This window comes from Diadema antillarum, unplaced genomic scaffold (assembly GCF_040938485.1).
Source record: "Diadema antillarum isolate AM-2024a unplaced genomic scaffold, OU_Dant_1.0 seq00000166_RagTag, whole genome shotgun sequence".
Taxonomy (NCBI): domain Eukaryota; kingdom Metazoa; phylum Echinodermata; class Echinoidea; order Diadematoida; family Diadematidae; genus Diadema; species Diadema antillarum.
Window position 1 is genome coordinate 378,431 of NW_027271236.1, and position 14,839 is coordinate 393,269.

General features: G+C 38.1%; 1 protein-coding gene across 1 annotated transcript in view; it reads left to right on the forward strand.

The window, feature by feature from the left end:
- The first annotated feature begins 635 nt into the window (after nt 1–635).
- Nucleotides 636–14,839, forward strand: part of LOC139728149 (uncharacterized) — a 29,615-nt gene continuing 15,411 nt past the window's right edge. Inside the window, exons 1-4 of the mRNA XM_071639115.1 lie at nt 636–716; nt 1,726–2,017; nt 9,228–9,451; nt 12,033–12,158. Coding sequence (XP_071495216.1) covers nt 636–716; nt 1,726–2,017; nt 9,228–9,451; nt 12,033–12,158 — 723 coding nt within the window. The remainder of the gene's footprint in view (nt 717–1,725; nt 2,018–9,227; nt 9,452–12,032; nt 12,159–14,839) is intronic.

Below are 14,839 nucleotides of genomic sequence, written 5' to 3' on the forward strand. Positions count from 1 at the left end.
CTTATTCGGGTATAGTTGCGTGCGCTGAGTGTGTGTATGCGCACATGCACGCGTGAATGTGTGTGGACTTCTATTGTGAGGGCGTATCCCACCAAAACCAAAGTTTACTTACAATGTAAAGTAATATATATATATATATATATATATATACATACATGTATATATATATATATATATATATCTGCATGTGCAGATGTATGACACAAATATAGGTAGTGGAAAACTTAATAGATTACATTAAAGGGATGATTTACCATTTGCAGATGAAACAAAAACAACCCTGCATTAGTGCTTCAAAATAGTTTTAAAATGTGAGTTAGTGATTTTTCTAAGGAAAATGTGAACCAGTTTATTCGATGTTAAGTGTTGTTAAATACATAAAATCTGAACAAAAGTTATAATAATAATGATATTAATAACAAAGATTTTTTCTAGACTAACCCTTGTAAAGATATAGTGAAATAAGAAAAATTGTGACATCTCCTTATATTTTAGGCTTTACTGCAAAAATCTTATATGGTAGGATGTTTTGTGATACAACTGAACTACACATATGCATCAAATTGACATCTTTATTATCTTTTAAATCACTACTCTCAACGGTAAACAGGACCGCTAAATTAAACGAAGTCAATATGAAGTCAAGACACCTGTCGTGCTTGTTAGGTCAGACGTCACGTGATGCGGACATACCCTCAAGCATGTACCAAACATTCGTGAGAATGGCTCAAAATTATATTTATGCAAATAATTCGCGGATAGGTCGAAAAATGGCTGGAAGATATTGGTTGTTTTCGCAGGACATTATGTGCCAAAAAAACCCCAAAAACAAACAAACACTATAATCTAAACCATCGGCATCTGTTTGGGGTTCCGCAAAGGTGTCCGCATATCGCGTATAGATCTGACGGTGTTTCCGCACGTCCGCACTGGTGAGCCCATTACAATATTTACAGCCTAGACAAATTTTGGACTTACCTTTCGCAAATCGTTTGCATAGTCCGTGAAAACAGCCCTTAAAGACGAAACTTTTTATTCTTCTTCGACGATAGATCATAAATCAATCTTGGCCCGAAATGCGTAAGGAGAATGTGGAACGTATATATGTAGAACATTAGACCAAGCTTTCAAACCCTCTTTCCTCATTTAGAGATGTCTCTCAGCCTGAAAATCATTTGACTTTAGCTTCTTTTCCGAAATTTGCAGCTTTTGCAAATCGTTCGCGTGCCCCGTAAAGACAGGCCTTAAAAATGTTAAGTAGTGCATCACTGGGTACTTGATTGGAAATTTATATTTACTTGTTAAACTCTTTGTATATGATTGGAAAATATTATTAACTTGTTAAACTCTGTGTATTTAAAATACTCGTACTTGTATAATACCTTAAGATTTTTTTCTATGTCAGCGTCAAAGCTGACGGTCTGTTGCATGTTCTCCTTCTAAAAAGATCCTTGTTTAAATCTATTCACTATTTGGAAATAGTATTTCCTATGTGTATTTGTCCAATCCATCAGTGTACCTTGTTTATCCAACTTGCATCGCATTTATCTTTCTTAGAATTGAAGTTCTTGGCCGGCAACTGAAAGTTCGTACTTCTGACCAGAAATAAACGTCATCGATCCTGGCATGTCGTTTTGGTATATCATTGAACAGCTTACTACACCGAGGTTGTATGACATTATTATTCGATGCTTACTAGTTTAAGTTTGGCACCATATTCTTTAGGACATTGATCACCGTGGAGGCGAGCTTCGGAACGGAACGTCTGGCATCTCACTCTCCATCCCTCCCGGAGCTCTGGCAGAGGGTACTAGCGAGGTCATAACACTCACCATCCTCACGGAGAAACCTGAGAGTCTCAAACTACAAGACAATGAGATTATCATCAGCTATGGCTTCCAGTGTTCTCCACAAGGACTGAAATTTCTGAAACCTGTGCACCTCCAGATTCCTCACTGTGCAAGTTTATATGGTATCTCCAACGTGCAATCTGTCCTTTACCTCGGTGGTGAAGATGGTAATGATATTGGCGTTTAATTTTATTCCAAAACTTTTCGCTTATAAGAAACTTGATTAAAAAATCATAACTGCATATTTTATTTATTTACATGCTACCTCAAGTTTACATTCAATCAGGCTATCAGAATATTTAAGATTGAAGAGAAGAAGATCCCTTCGACATCTGAGCAACGCTGATATTCTAACAATATCGAGTAATTAATAGACAGTAAAGTATCACATTCCTTAAGTCATCATCCCGCTCCCTTCAAATTAACTAAGAATATTCTAATCGTAATTAATTTACTGAATGATTCTTCAATTATTATATCAAAGTTTCTATGCGCACTGTTTGATGAAATTTATCGGAATACTCTTCCTATACAAACCAAATATCTAATTTTGAATTTCAAGCTAATACATCATTCTTATTGCTGGGTGTGTGTGTGGTTTTTTTTTCTGTAATCATTGTCATTATCATTGACGGCGAAAGTCTAAGTTCAGTGATGTTTTGGTATGTCAGTTGTAAGCCATCCCGTCATTTCGGATGTCCTGTGGTAGTATGTTTTTATCATATGTTTAGTTCGCAAGAGGATAGTAAAGTTTAACAAGGCGCTGAAAGTTCAAATTTAGAAACGTCAAATATTGAGAACATTTGGAACCAAGTAGTAGGGGAATAGTTTGCTGATTGGTCACATTTGCCGACAGTGTGCAACCCATATGCCATCCGATTGTCAAGACACAAACACATACACACAAGCACAAACAACACAAATTGATTTTTTAAAAAAAAAATCTGGCAATGAAATTGCGACTGCTTGTAAAGAAGTAAGCAAATTTCCATAAGAGCATGGAAATTGATGAAAATGGCTCTGCTATCAATATTGATGGAAGTCAAGATCTTAAAGGCCATGTCACACCTTTCCGGGCAAGCTACGCGGGCTTAATTGTGACGAGGAGGTAGTTTCTAGCACGTAGAAGATTTTCCGCGGGCGAACAAGAATGTTTGCAATTTTCGCATTTGTTTTGTTGGTTTTTTTTTTTTTTTTTTTTTTTCAGAGAGCAATATTGGCTACCCGGAGATCCCCGCAAATAGTCCACACGTGACAGTACCTGGAACATACCTCGCCCGTAGTAGCCCGGAGGTGCGCACGCAAATCCTTTTTACCCGCAGCCATATTTAGGCCATGTCACACCTTTCCGGGCAAGCTATGCGGCTTGTTGCTTGTGGCGATTTTCCAGCATACCGGACAATTTCTGAGAGCGGACAAGGATTTGGGCAAGTTTTGCATGTGTCTTACTTGCGGGATGTGTGCTACTTAAGTTCTACCTGCGGATATTCTGTGTGCTCTGTGTGTCAGACGCGTTGGGGCTGACATTACTCAGTAAAGTAATTCCTCTGAAGAAACATTAATTATTTGGCAGATGTTCCAGAGAATGTCATTATCCTGGCCGCAGCCGAGTCTCAACTCTCAACCAGCAGAAAGGCAGTATAGTACAGGACCCTTAACATGCACGCAGGTTAACTGCCTGTGACTCGCGGCAGCTACGGGCCTGTTACTGGTGTTCTGCATGGGCGTCTGCTGGCATTCCCCGGGGGGCACAAGGAAAATTTTTGAGCATGCTCAATACTTGGCTGCGGGTAAATCAGACTTACGTGCGCAACTACGGGCGGGTACGTGTTAGGTACTGTCACTTTTCAGGCAATCTGCTGGGACCTCCGGGTAGCATTGAAAATTGCTCCCCGCAAGTCACAAGCAAGGCTCTATATGATTTGTCCGTTATAACTGTCAAATCATTTTCTTTTTTGGTGTATGCACTGATATTTCCGATCATTTTCCAATTCTTCAGTTCACTCATGATACGGTAAATGGTAACCTTGTTAAATCACCCCTTTTTTCACACAACTTTACAGAGGAGCTAAAGTCAGTTGACTTTACAACTGCAACAAACCAGTCAGATGTTAATTCTGGGCATGATACATTCGTAGACCTTTTTACCGGTGTCTGCAAGAAACATACTTGATCTAGATATAAAGATAAAGAAAAGAAATGGGCAAAGAAACCTTCGATCACAACTGGTATTCTGCGGTCCATGAATACGAGGCAGAGATTGTATAAGAGGTATTTGAAGACAAAACAGTTGTATGATCACAGACGTAACATGCATTTTTGTAACAATTTACCCGATGGTATGAGATTCTCAAGAAAGTCGTATATTACGCACATCTGCAAACTTATCGAAACAATTTGAAAAACAAGTGGAATGTTCTGAAAGAACTACTCGGTAAAACACTCATAAACATTTGCCCTCTTTCGTTTTAAAACATAATAAAAAGTGTTTAGTGAAAATGAGATTGCCAACTGGTTTAACGATTACTTCAGTCATATTGGTTAAAATGTCGCCTCAAATATTGAAGCCTCAGAAGAACACTTCATATCTTTTTTTTTTAGCTTAGATTATATTATGTCAATATCTTTGTATCCAACTGATGAATGTGAAATTTCGAAAGTCACCTAGAAATGAAACGATCTGTGTACACAGGTACCGATGGTATTAACTCTCAGTGTTATAAAAGACGTTTTATCTTATGTCGATTCCTATCACCCTTATCTGCAATTTGTCTTCGAAGAAGATGTCAACTGTTTTTTTTTTCAGAAGCGATGAATGTCTCTAAGTAGTTCCTGTTATTAATGGAGAATAAAACTGCCTCTGCAGATGTAAAACTGACACTAAATAACGATGATATTTCACAGGGTGACAATGTCAATTTCCTTGGTTTGATTATTGATCAGAAATTAACCTGGACCAGTCATACATAATATTATTTCCCGCAAACTAAGCATGAATATTGGTGTTATGCATGAGATACGTACTATGTTACCATTAAATGCCCTGCACGCACTGTACAACACCACTATATTACCTAATTATAACTACTGTAACATTATGGCGTCGTGCATCTGCCTACCTTTTATAGAGACTAGTGGTGTTACAGAAGAAGGTTATCGTCTTTGTACTGGCTCACATTATCGTGCGCATACACATGATCTATTTCGACGCCTCGGCGTCTTATCTCTGTCTGAGATGGTTTTGTATAAGACTGGATTATTTATGTTTAAGTTAATTCACAATTAACTTCCATCTGTTTTTATGGATTATTTCAAACGTTGCAAACACACACGGCATCAATTTGATATTTATCCATTTTGTTTCTGAACAGCTCGTGCCCCAAAACAGTTGATCAGGATTTATGGATCTAATATTTGGAATATTCTGAAAAATCTTAAAAAGCTGCCTTTGTACAATTTCAATCCAAAACTATTATATTCTCTTGCCTTCTCCTCATTCTAGTCAAAATATGAAATTTGAATTACATCTTTTTATCATGTATTTTGCATGTGCTGCAATCGATGCTTTCTCGTATACTTTTAACAAGTATATTTGTAGTCTCGTTCTATACCTCGTTTTGTTTGCTTTGCTTCATGTGGTGTTATTTGTTTTGTCCTCTGTCTCAGTAGGTTTAATTCTTTCCATGTTCCCTTGATGTTATCGGTAACTTTTGTCAATCTTAATTTTGCGCTTGTTTTAATACGTTTCATTCTCTCTGTGCTCCTTTTATATTGTTGATAACCCTTTTCATTTGGTATTTCAATGTTTCAATTGCAATATGTGTGTGATTTGTTTTCAAGGGTACATCCTTTTTTAACATGCGTCTGGCTTTCTCAGAACTATACCTACTAAATTTTGTAAATATTTTACATCCAAACGATTTTTATTAATTTCATTTCATTTTCATTTTGATTTCAATTTCTTTTCATATTTCTCACATATTTCACAATAAAGTATGTAAATACGAAAATTATACAAAACATAATTTAGATGAGACTTCATCGGAATGTACATAAGTTTGATTTGATATAAACACAAGGTCTGTATGCATGCGAATCAAATTGGTTATGATGCGAAAAAGTATGATGGGGCCTGCGTAAAAGCATTAGCTTGTACAGCCGCAGGTGGTCCCGTGAAAAATCAGATTAGGGGAAGTTTAAAATGCGGTTGTTGTTTTTTTTAAGACCAACTATAACTGGGGAAACCGATTAAAACAAACAAAACAAAAAATCCAATTAAATAAATGTCACTGAATAAAATAGAGAAAGGTCATATGTTGCAGCAATATATACTACTACTTAGTAAGGACATTGGTAGAACAACAACTGGGATTGCAAAGATTCAAGGGGTGTGTTGCAAAGATTCAAGGGGTGTGTTGCAGAGTATAGAAAATGGCATAACTGTATGGCATACATACAAAAGAAGAAGGTGGAATGAATAAATGAATGAACTGAATTGAAACGTGTGAGGTCCATATACATTTCTGTGGAAACCAGTGGACGGGAATTTTATCCACCACAAACAGTGCTGGTCGCTGGAAGTATGTGCCGTCTTCACTCTAGTCTGGTTTTCAGACCGTCTTTTCACACTAATTTCCTTTTCAGAACGAATCCCTTCTAACAACAAAAGAAGTAGCAAGTTTGGCTGATGGACCTTAGCCTTTGGCAAAAGTGGTGACTTCGTCAAGGGCTGCGACGAAATCCGCGAAGGGCACATTTTGTAAAAAGAGTAGGGCCTACAGTTGGCAAAGGGTCTGAAAACCAGACTACGTTCAGGCCGTGTTTGTGCCGAGACCGTTGAGAGTCCCCTCGTCTAGACTCGTGCTAAGGCTGTGTAGCACGACATTCACCCCAGACTCACGCCAGACTCACTCCAGACTCGTGCTAGATGATTTGTACTGAGACCGTTTAGAGTACCCATCGTCGGGCATGAACACGGCACAACCTCGAGAGGTTGTGCCGTGTTTGACGGAACTCTAAACGGGGTATAAAATACTAGAACTAACTCTCCTGTTGTATTCAGCGGGACAGAGAGGAGATCAAACATTACTGGGTTCATGACGTTAGTCCACGGATCACACAAACATGCTGTTTCGTGGCTAGCATGGTAATGGGGAAAAAGAAACCCTAAGTGATGCCCTTTTACTTCACATTGATTGATGTGGATATATTTCATGAGGAGTTCGTCATCTAGGACAGTGAAAGAACGATTCGGGTGATTTGATGGATTAGGACACACGTGAAGGATGGAGAATGTAAGGTGACTAGTTATGGTAAAGTCGGTTCTAGATCTGAGCATTGATAAATCTCAAGCATCGTTTCTAAAGTAATATTCTTCAGTTCTGATAGCATTTTTCCTCTTTTTTTGTTTTAGGATATGGTATGTATTAAAAGAAGTAAGGGCAGAATAAATACCGAACATTTTGGTTTCCTTTAAGGTTGTCTGCTAAGCTGTCCATAACAAAGGACTGTGACGCCTGACCTAGCACCTCTTCCTTTAAGTAAAGAATTGTGCTCTCTATTGCTTTCCTGGATAAAGTAGAACATGAGAGTTTTGACGTCATCCGCCTACTTCACACTCCGAACCTTTAAACCCCTTAAATGGAAATTTCGAGGTATTAATTTGTTTTACATATGTCCCTGTAGCTGTGCTATACTTGATTCAGTGTAACATTCCCTCCTTGTTATGCAAATCAAAACAAAGCTTGTTTTTGTTACGTAATTCATATCTACATAATTTGGAGGAATTAATGAAATGGCAAGACATGACATGACATGACATGACATGACATGACATGACATGACATGACATGACATGACCTAATTCCGTCATACAATGTAGGTCAAGGCAAAATGTACATCCTTACTGTCTGTGTTGAACATCGGGAATTCAATATGCAATTTAAAACAGGCAGTACAAAAAATATTGCCGCAAGCGAATTGATATTTTTCCCCTTCTTCAATGTGACAATTTTTTCTCTATGGAGAAAAAAAAAAAGATTTATCAATGTGTTCTAGCCTGTAAAATACGAAGTTGTATCGCATCTAGTTTAAAGATAATAAAAAAGTTGTGGTACCTCAAAGCTTCCCTGAATTTCCTTGTCTTGGTTTGTGTTTCAGGTTAAAGTACGTTGTCTGTGAGAATTACTCGCCCCATAGTGTTCTCATGTCTTAGTAATCATGCAATAATGGTTTCGTACCAGAGCCGACGCTGTACAGCGTCGATAAATATTGTACGAAACCACTGACTGCGACCAGCAGCGTGCAGCCCATTGTACGCATAGCTAACTGCGACCAGCAGCCCCATACGCATAGCGTAATGGGGCTTCGCATTGTAGCATTCAGGATCATGAGAGAATTAGTATCGCGGGTAAATGTCAACTTAAAATCCAAAGATTTCTTCGATTTGAAGACTTACCAATTAAGTTGAAGTATTGAAAACAGGCTTCGAACAACGTTTGGTTCTGCCAATAGTCCCTTTCTATTCGAATTGATGACTGAATGTGACTCGGTCGAGAGGACCTTGGGAGAGCTACATACACTGGATACCATGGCCAGCGCATGCGCACACAAACATCTTATCCATTCATGGATTTGAAATTTGTGTGCATGTGATGTGTTCGCATGCACTGGCTGTAGTATTCAGTGTACTGTATGTAGCTCTCCTAAGGTACTGTCGACCGAGTCACATTCAGTCATCAATTCGAACAGAAAGGGACTATAGGCAGAACCAAACGTTGCCCGAAGCCTGTTTTCAATACTTCAAGTTAATTGGTAAGTCTTCAAATTGAAGAATTTATGGAATTTTAAGTTGACATTTACCCTGCGATACTAAATCTGTCATGATCCTGAATGCTACAATGCGAAGCCCGATTACGCTATGCGTATGGGACTGCTGGTCGCTATGCGTATGGGGCTGCTGATCGCAGTTAATTGCATGATTACTAAGACATGAGAGCACTTTGGGGCGAGTAAGTCTCACAGTGTTAGTTATATGAAAGGTACTTTAACCTGAAACACAAACTAAGACAAGGAAATTCAAGGACACTTTTGAGGTACCAAAACTTTTTATTATCTTTAAGGTCGTAGGGAACTCCGTATCACTTGAAGTGTCTCAAGCAAGAGATAGATTCCTATTCGCTTTTGTTGTCTTAGCAATCTTGGGTAATAATGATAACGGCACGGCCTTCAGGGAGAGTAGAGAATATTGTGCTGTTGAAGATACTGAAGGTTACAATCACTTTTAACATCATAATCATTGTTATAATCATTAACACTTGTGTTATACTATACTACCAGTATGTTAATGAACATTTCCTTTCATTTCAATGTTCGAAGGGATGATGACACGTCAGAAGACACCTTCGCAATCAATCGTTGCTGGTGATCACTCATTCGATGTCTCTCTGACACATTTGTCCTACGGATGGCCTACCATCGTACACAGCATGGAAAGAGTACGACTACGGTGTGAGCCCCTTCTACCGAGGACAACACAAGCGCATGGCCGGAATACTTTGGACGTGTTGATTTACAAGGATATTTGGGGCTGCTGGATGGAGGTAAATCATTAAATTTGGTAATCATGATCGAAGAGAAAGTATTGCACATTTCTAAGTGTTCTCAGGATCGTTTTTGATATGATATTCATTGAACGTGCTCGATGGCTCCATCTGTCTCGCTTGCAAGTTGCAATAAACATATTTAAAGAGGTCTATAAGAGCATATTTAAAGATTAAGAAGCCAATGTGAAACCATTTGAGCAAGTTGCAGCTGATTGACAAATTGCCCTTCATCGACTTAGATAAGCAATTTTTTTTTTTTGTTTTAGGAAAAGTCATGATAAAGAAAAGAAAAAAAGACATGGCCATAGGTTACCGGTTTGGGGAATTCATTAATCAGTTGTAAGTATTGAGCGAATGTTCTGTGTCATGATGATGACCAAAGTGTACTGTTTGGATGTCTCGCTTTTTTTTTGTATATAGTAGGGCAGATAATCAATGTAGCAAAAATTGGTCGAGACTCTCACATCCACTGGAAAGAATGAAACTTTACATATAGGGGTATTTTGGGGTGCTTATTCTAACAATTGCTGGATACAAGAGATCTGACCACGGGGTCGACCGCCATTTTGAATTCCAATATAGTCGCCATCACAAAACAAATTTAAAGATCCCTATCTTCAGTTCTGAATGACCCGTGGCACCAAACTTGGGTACACAAGAGCATATTATTTGATGACAGATTAATTTGAAGTGTCTGACAAACATCGAATGGCCGCCATTTTGAATTCCAATATGGCCGCCTCGACGAAATATTCAAAATCCCTATCTCGAGTTCTAAGTGGTGAGTGACGCTAAAATTAGATGCAGGACAAGTATCTTAACATACTGAGTTAAAATGGACCAGTGTGACGTGTCTGGCAAACGCAATGCCAGCTATTTTGAATTTCAATATGGCTGCGAAGACAAACGTCACGACTAACATTCACGGACATGCCAAAAAGTGCAACAAAAATGAACCAAAATGCACCTTTCACTCACGTCACAATGTAAATACAGCAGCGCGCACTCAAATCAGTTACAAACGCGCGCTCAATCATGTAGCCTAATTATGTTGCAAACCCGAGATAGAGATTTCCTAGACTCCAACATGGCAACTATGTAGGAAAATTCAAATTAGCTGCCTTGCAGCTCGTCAGACATATCAAATAATTCTGGTACTGAAGTCATCGTACCACTACACTTTTATGTATCAGATTTCAATGACTTATTTCAATCAGAACTGAAGAAAGGAATCTATGACCGCGGCCATTTTGGAATTCAAAATGGCGGCCGACCCCGTGGCCAAATTTCTTGGACCTGGCATTTCTTTAAATCAGCGCCCCAAAATATCCCTGTGTGCAAAATTGCATACTTTCCGCCGGATGTGAGCATCTTTTTCATATATCTGCCCCACTAATATGCCCATCGCTTGTGTGCAATATATTATGATGTCTATTGGCCAGTCTCAGAGTTCATGTCAGAGTTTCCCCTTTTTTTTTTCGTTCCTTCCTGTTTTCCATTTTATGTCAGTTGACACTGGTTTCTACGATTTTGTTTCATGTATTTGTCTGTAGTTTCATGAAGTCACTATTCGTCCTCTTATGTATTTCTGAGGGTCCCACGTCGTACAAGCTTGGCTTTTTAGTGGAACCCTCCATTTCCATTCCCATCCTTGTTATACTATGCATATTATAATCTACCTTAAAAATTCAATTTTGTTGTTACTCATCACCTGCTCATGATCACGTGTATTTTGTTAATGTACTTTTTTGAAATTATTATAAATATGTTCTGTTAATGCATTGTATATAATTATATATATTCCCTGTTTATTTAATGGAAATGAAAATTAAGTTGAATTGAATTGAATTGAAATAATCAATTTCATAATAGTTGGTTCTTAAAGAAGATGTTTCTGAAAACAGTTGAATCTTAACGAGAGTCCCAACTTCTGTTACTTCAATCAAACCACAATCCATGGAGCGCATAAGATATTTACACTGATTACTATAGCTTCATTACAAGCGGATAAAAATTAAATAAGTTATACAGTTTGTAAATTGTGTTAATTTTTACAAAAGAGATCTTTAACAGCCAATATGAATATACAAATGAGTGAGTTGATGATGTCATCGCCTCACAGCTTGCCATATAGTTTGTACCAAAAATCTTGAAATGTCCAAACCACATAAGCCCCTGTTTTAACACCTAAAAATCATGTCCGAGTGATAATTATTTCGAAGTTATTGCAGCCAGGAATGACATCATATTTTGCACTTTTACAGCAGAAATACATGTAATATTGGATTTTCATCATATTTCTTTTTTTACATGATCTGAGGGAAATTGCGAGGGCACGTACGACGTCATCAACCCACACCTTTGAATATTCAAATCAAATTGTTCCATAAGTGTTCTGCAAAAATTGACATCCCATAGATTTAGGAGGTTTTAACTCGAAATTTGGCAATTTCATAAATTCTCTGATTTTCATCCCATTTTCATAGGGCTTTTTAGATTAACTTTTAACTGGGGTGAAATTTTCCTGTAACACTTATGTTTGACGCCGGGTTTGACGTTTTCTTTTGCGTTTATTCAGACCCAACAGTACAAGCGGAATGAAAGCAAGCTGCTGCTCACAAAAATGCATTTCTCCCGGTGTTTGGACTTGGACACTGACGTGGTAGTCTTGTACGGGCTTACTGGAAAGCATGTGGAGAAAAAAGTACATCTATCTCTGCGGTATCTGTGTTGCGAATTGAATGAGCGGACATAGTGTAGGAAAAAAAAAAGAAACCCTGAATAGTGTACTAACCTCCCGCTAAGCTTACACGAAATAAAAAGGTATTGATATAACATTGGCGTCATCAAGAACGCAGGAGCCCTGGAACGTCTTTTGAAAGTGTTTTTCTGTGTGTTTGTGTGTGTGTGTGTGTGTGCGCGCGCATGTGTGCGTGCATGTGTGCGTGTGTGTGTGCGTGTGTGCGTGCGTGTGTGTGTGTGATAGAGAAAGAATCTGTGCTTGTGTGGTGCCTCTCAGTCATTAAAGACTCATAGGTAATTTGATCTTCTTTTTTTCGATTACGGGATGTGTTCGGGGGGGGGGGGGGGTGGGGGGGGGAGGTTGTATTTTTTTCCCTTAAAAAATGGGGGCTGCAGACCATCCCCATTTCTCCAGTTCCGCGGCCCCTGCAACATGCCTGGTAGGCTTTCTGTTTCATTGAAATATTATAAAATCAAAACGTAAGAAACTTGTTCCGTGGCCCTCATCAAAGAGATACGAAAGTTTTCATATAATTACGTTATATCCCTACGATAACAAAGTGCAAAAATATAAACTACTACTAATAATAATAATGGTAATAATAATGATAATAATAATAATAATAATAATAATAATAATGATAATGATAATAATAATAATAATAATAATAATATCACTCAATGGTCTTTAGAACTTGTGCATTAAAAGTCTCTCAAGAGAAATAAGATTTTCAATAAAAGTCACATCGATCTTCTATAACTGTTGACGGTAGAGTCCAGCACAAACACAGACATGCACATGTATGAACAGATGGATAGGAATGTAGCTACTTCGATGCATGGCTTGGAGTATAGGAAGCACAGGTCATTATTTCATGCACACATTGAGATTAAACCTAAAGATTTCAATCAATACAATGAACGGGGGATTGTTAATTCTAAACAATAACTTACTGTTTCTGTAATCACGTAATGACCTCTAAAAATTGTTGCACTGAAAAGTACTGAAAAGTATAATACGCTCCGATTCTTGATTGTGACATGATGATTCCTGTCGTTTTCCGCTTGATATAAATGATTAGGCTACTGCGTATACTGTATGTCTTGGTAGCTAACAAGCGATATTATCGTGTATTTTACTATATATATATATATATATATATTTTTTTTTTTTGGGGGGGGGGGTTGAAGCAACGGATGACCAAAATTTTCATTGCTTTGCCACAATAAGGGGGGGGGGGAGGTGGGGGGAGTTGATGCCTCAGAGTCCCTGAACTGTGATTTCATCATGTTCTTCTGCCGAACCGAAAAATATAGAGCTAAGTTAGAGCTTTGAAAACATTATAACGACTGAAATGTCATGTTTGATTATGGCAGATCCGGGGGTGCCCTGATTTTTTTTTTTTGATTTTTTTTTTGGGGGGGGGGGGGGGGGGGGAGTGGGGGAGGACGGAGAGGAGGGGGATTGTCTACATTTACTGCATCTTCGTGATAAATCTCACAACGGATTTTCACCAAACTTGGCAGATAGCATTTTATTGAAGCTTCAGATCCCAAATCTTTTGATTTTTTAGTCTTCTTCTGTCGAACCGAAAAAAAAAACCCCGAACCCATTTTCGGCATGTTCTTGTGAAATCTATGACGGATTTTCACCAAACTTTGATGTTGATGAAATTTAGAGATTTGCACATTTCCCGGCCAGACGTTTGCACATTTGCCGGTTCCACCCAGTGCAGTTATTATGAAAGCACACGACAGATTGGTGTAAATGCTGGAGTCCGTCCTTCGTATTATTTATGCACACTAATCATGTACGCTATATCGCTACAGGCTCTGTGATGCTGTTTAGCAAAATCGACAAATTGGAAAGTCATTCTATCCATTGTATTTTCCTTTTCCGCCTACTTATTTTTTTTTTCGCACGCGTAGTATAATTTGGTTAGTTTTTGTTTTTACTCATCTGTGTTCTGTCTCAATATATGACGGATAAAGGCACTGTGACGTACTGGAAAGACTCTTGACTTTTGACTTTCAATTGGAAGACCAGAGTTCGGTTCCCGTTTTGTGCTTATACGTAATTACCCGCCATGTTCCTCTCGACGCAGGTGTATAGATTCCTGGCAATGTTAGGGTAATAACAATGGCAGGACCCTCCGGCAGAGCAGTGACAACAGTATTCAAAAGGCTACCCTGGATGAGGAAGATAATATTGCTTATATTATTCACACTTGTTTATAACCTATACAATTTTCAACCGACCTGATGTGCTATGTAGACCTAACAATACGTTTATTAATAATCAATGAGCAAGCAAACACATATAGACACACACAGACACCCTCACACATGCACACTTACACACAAATACAGTTGTATTATGTACTTAATACCTGGAGAGAGATAGAGAAAGAGAGAGCAATTGATGTTTGTCAATTTTCCCATTTTTCCCATCCTGTTGTATTTATTTTTAATTCTGTATTTTTGTATTTCCCTCTTATAAGCTATCCATGTTAGTTTATACTTATTATAAGCGCGGTTTGTTTTTGTTGTTTTCTTTTATTTGTTCTTTTGGTAGTGAATGAACTACGGTCTTCCACATGTATGATTGAAAAAAAGAAAGAAATTATACTGAGCATGAAAGAC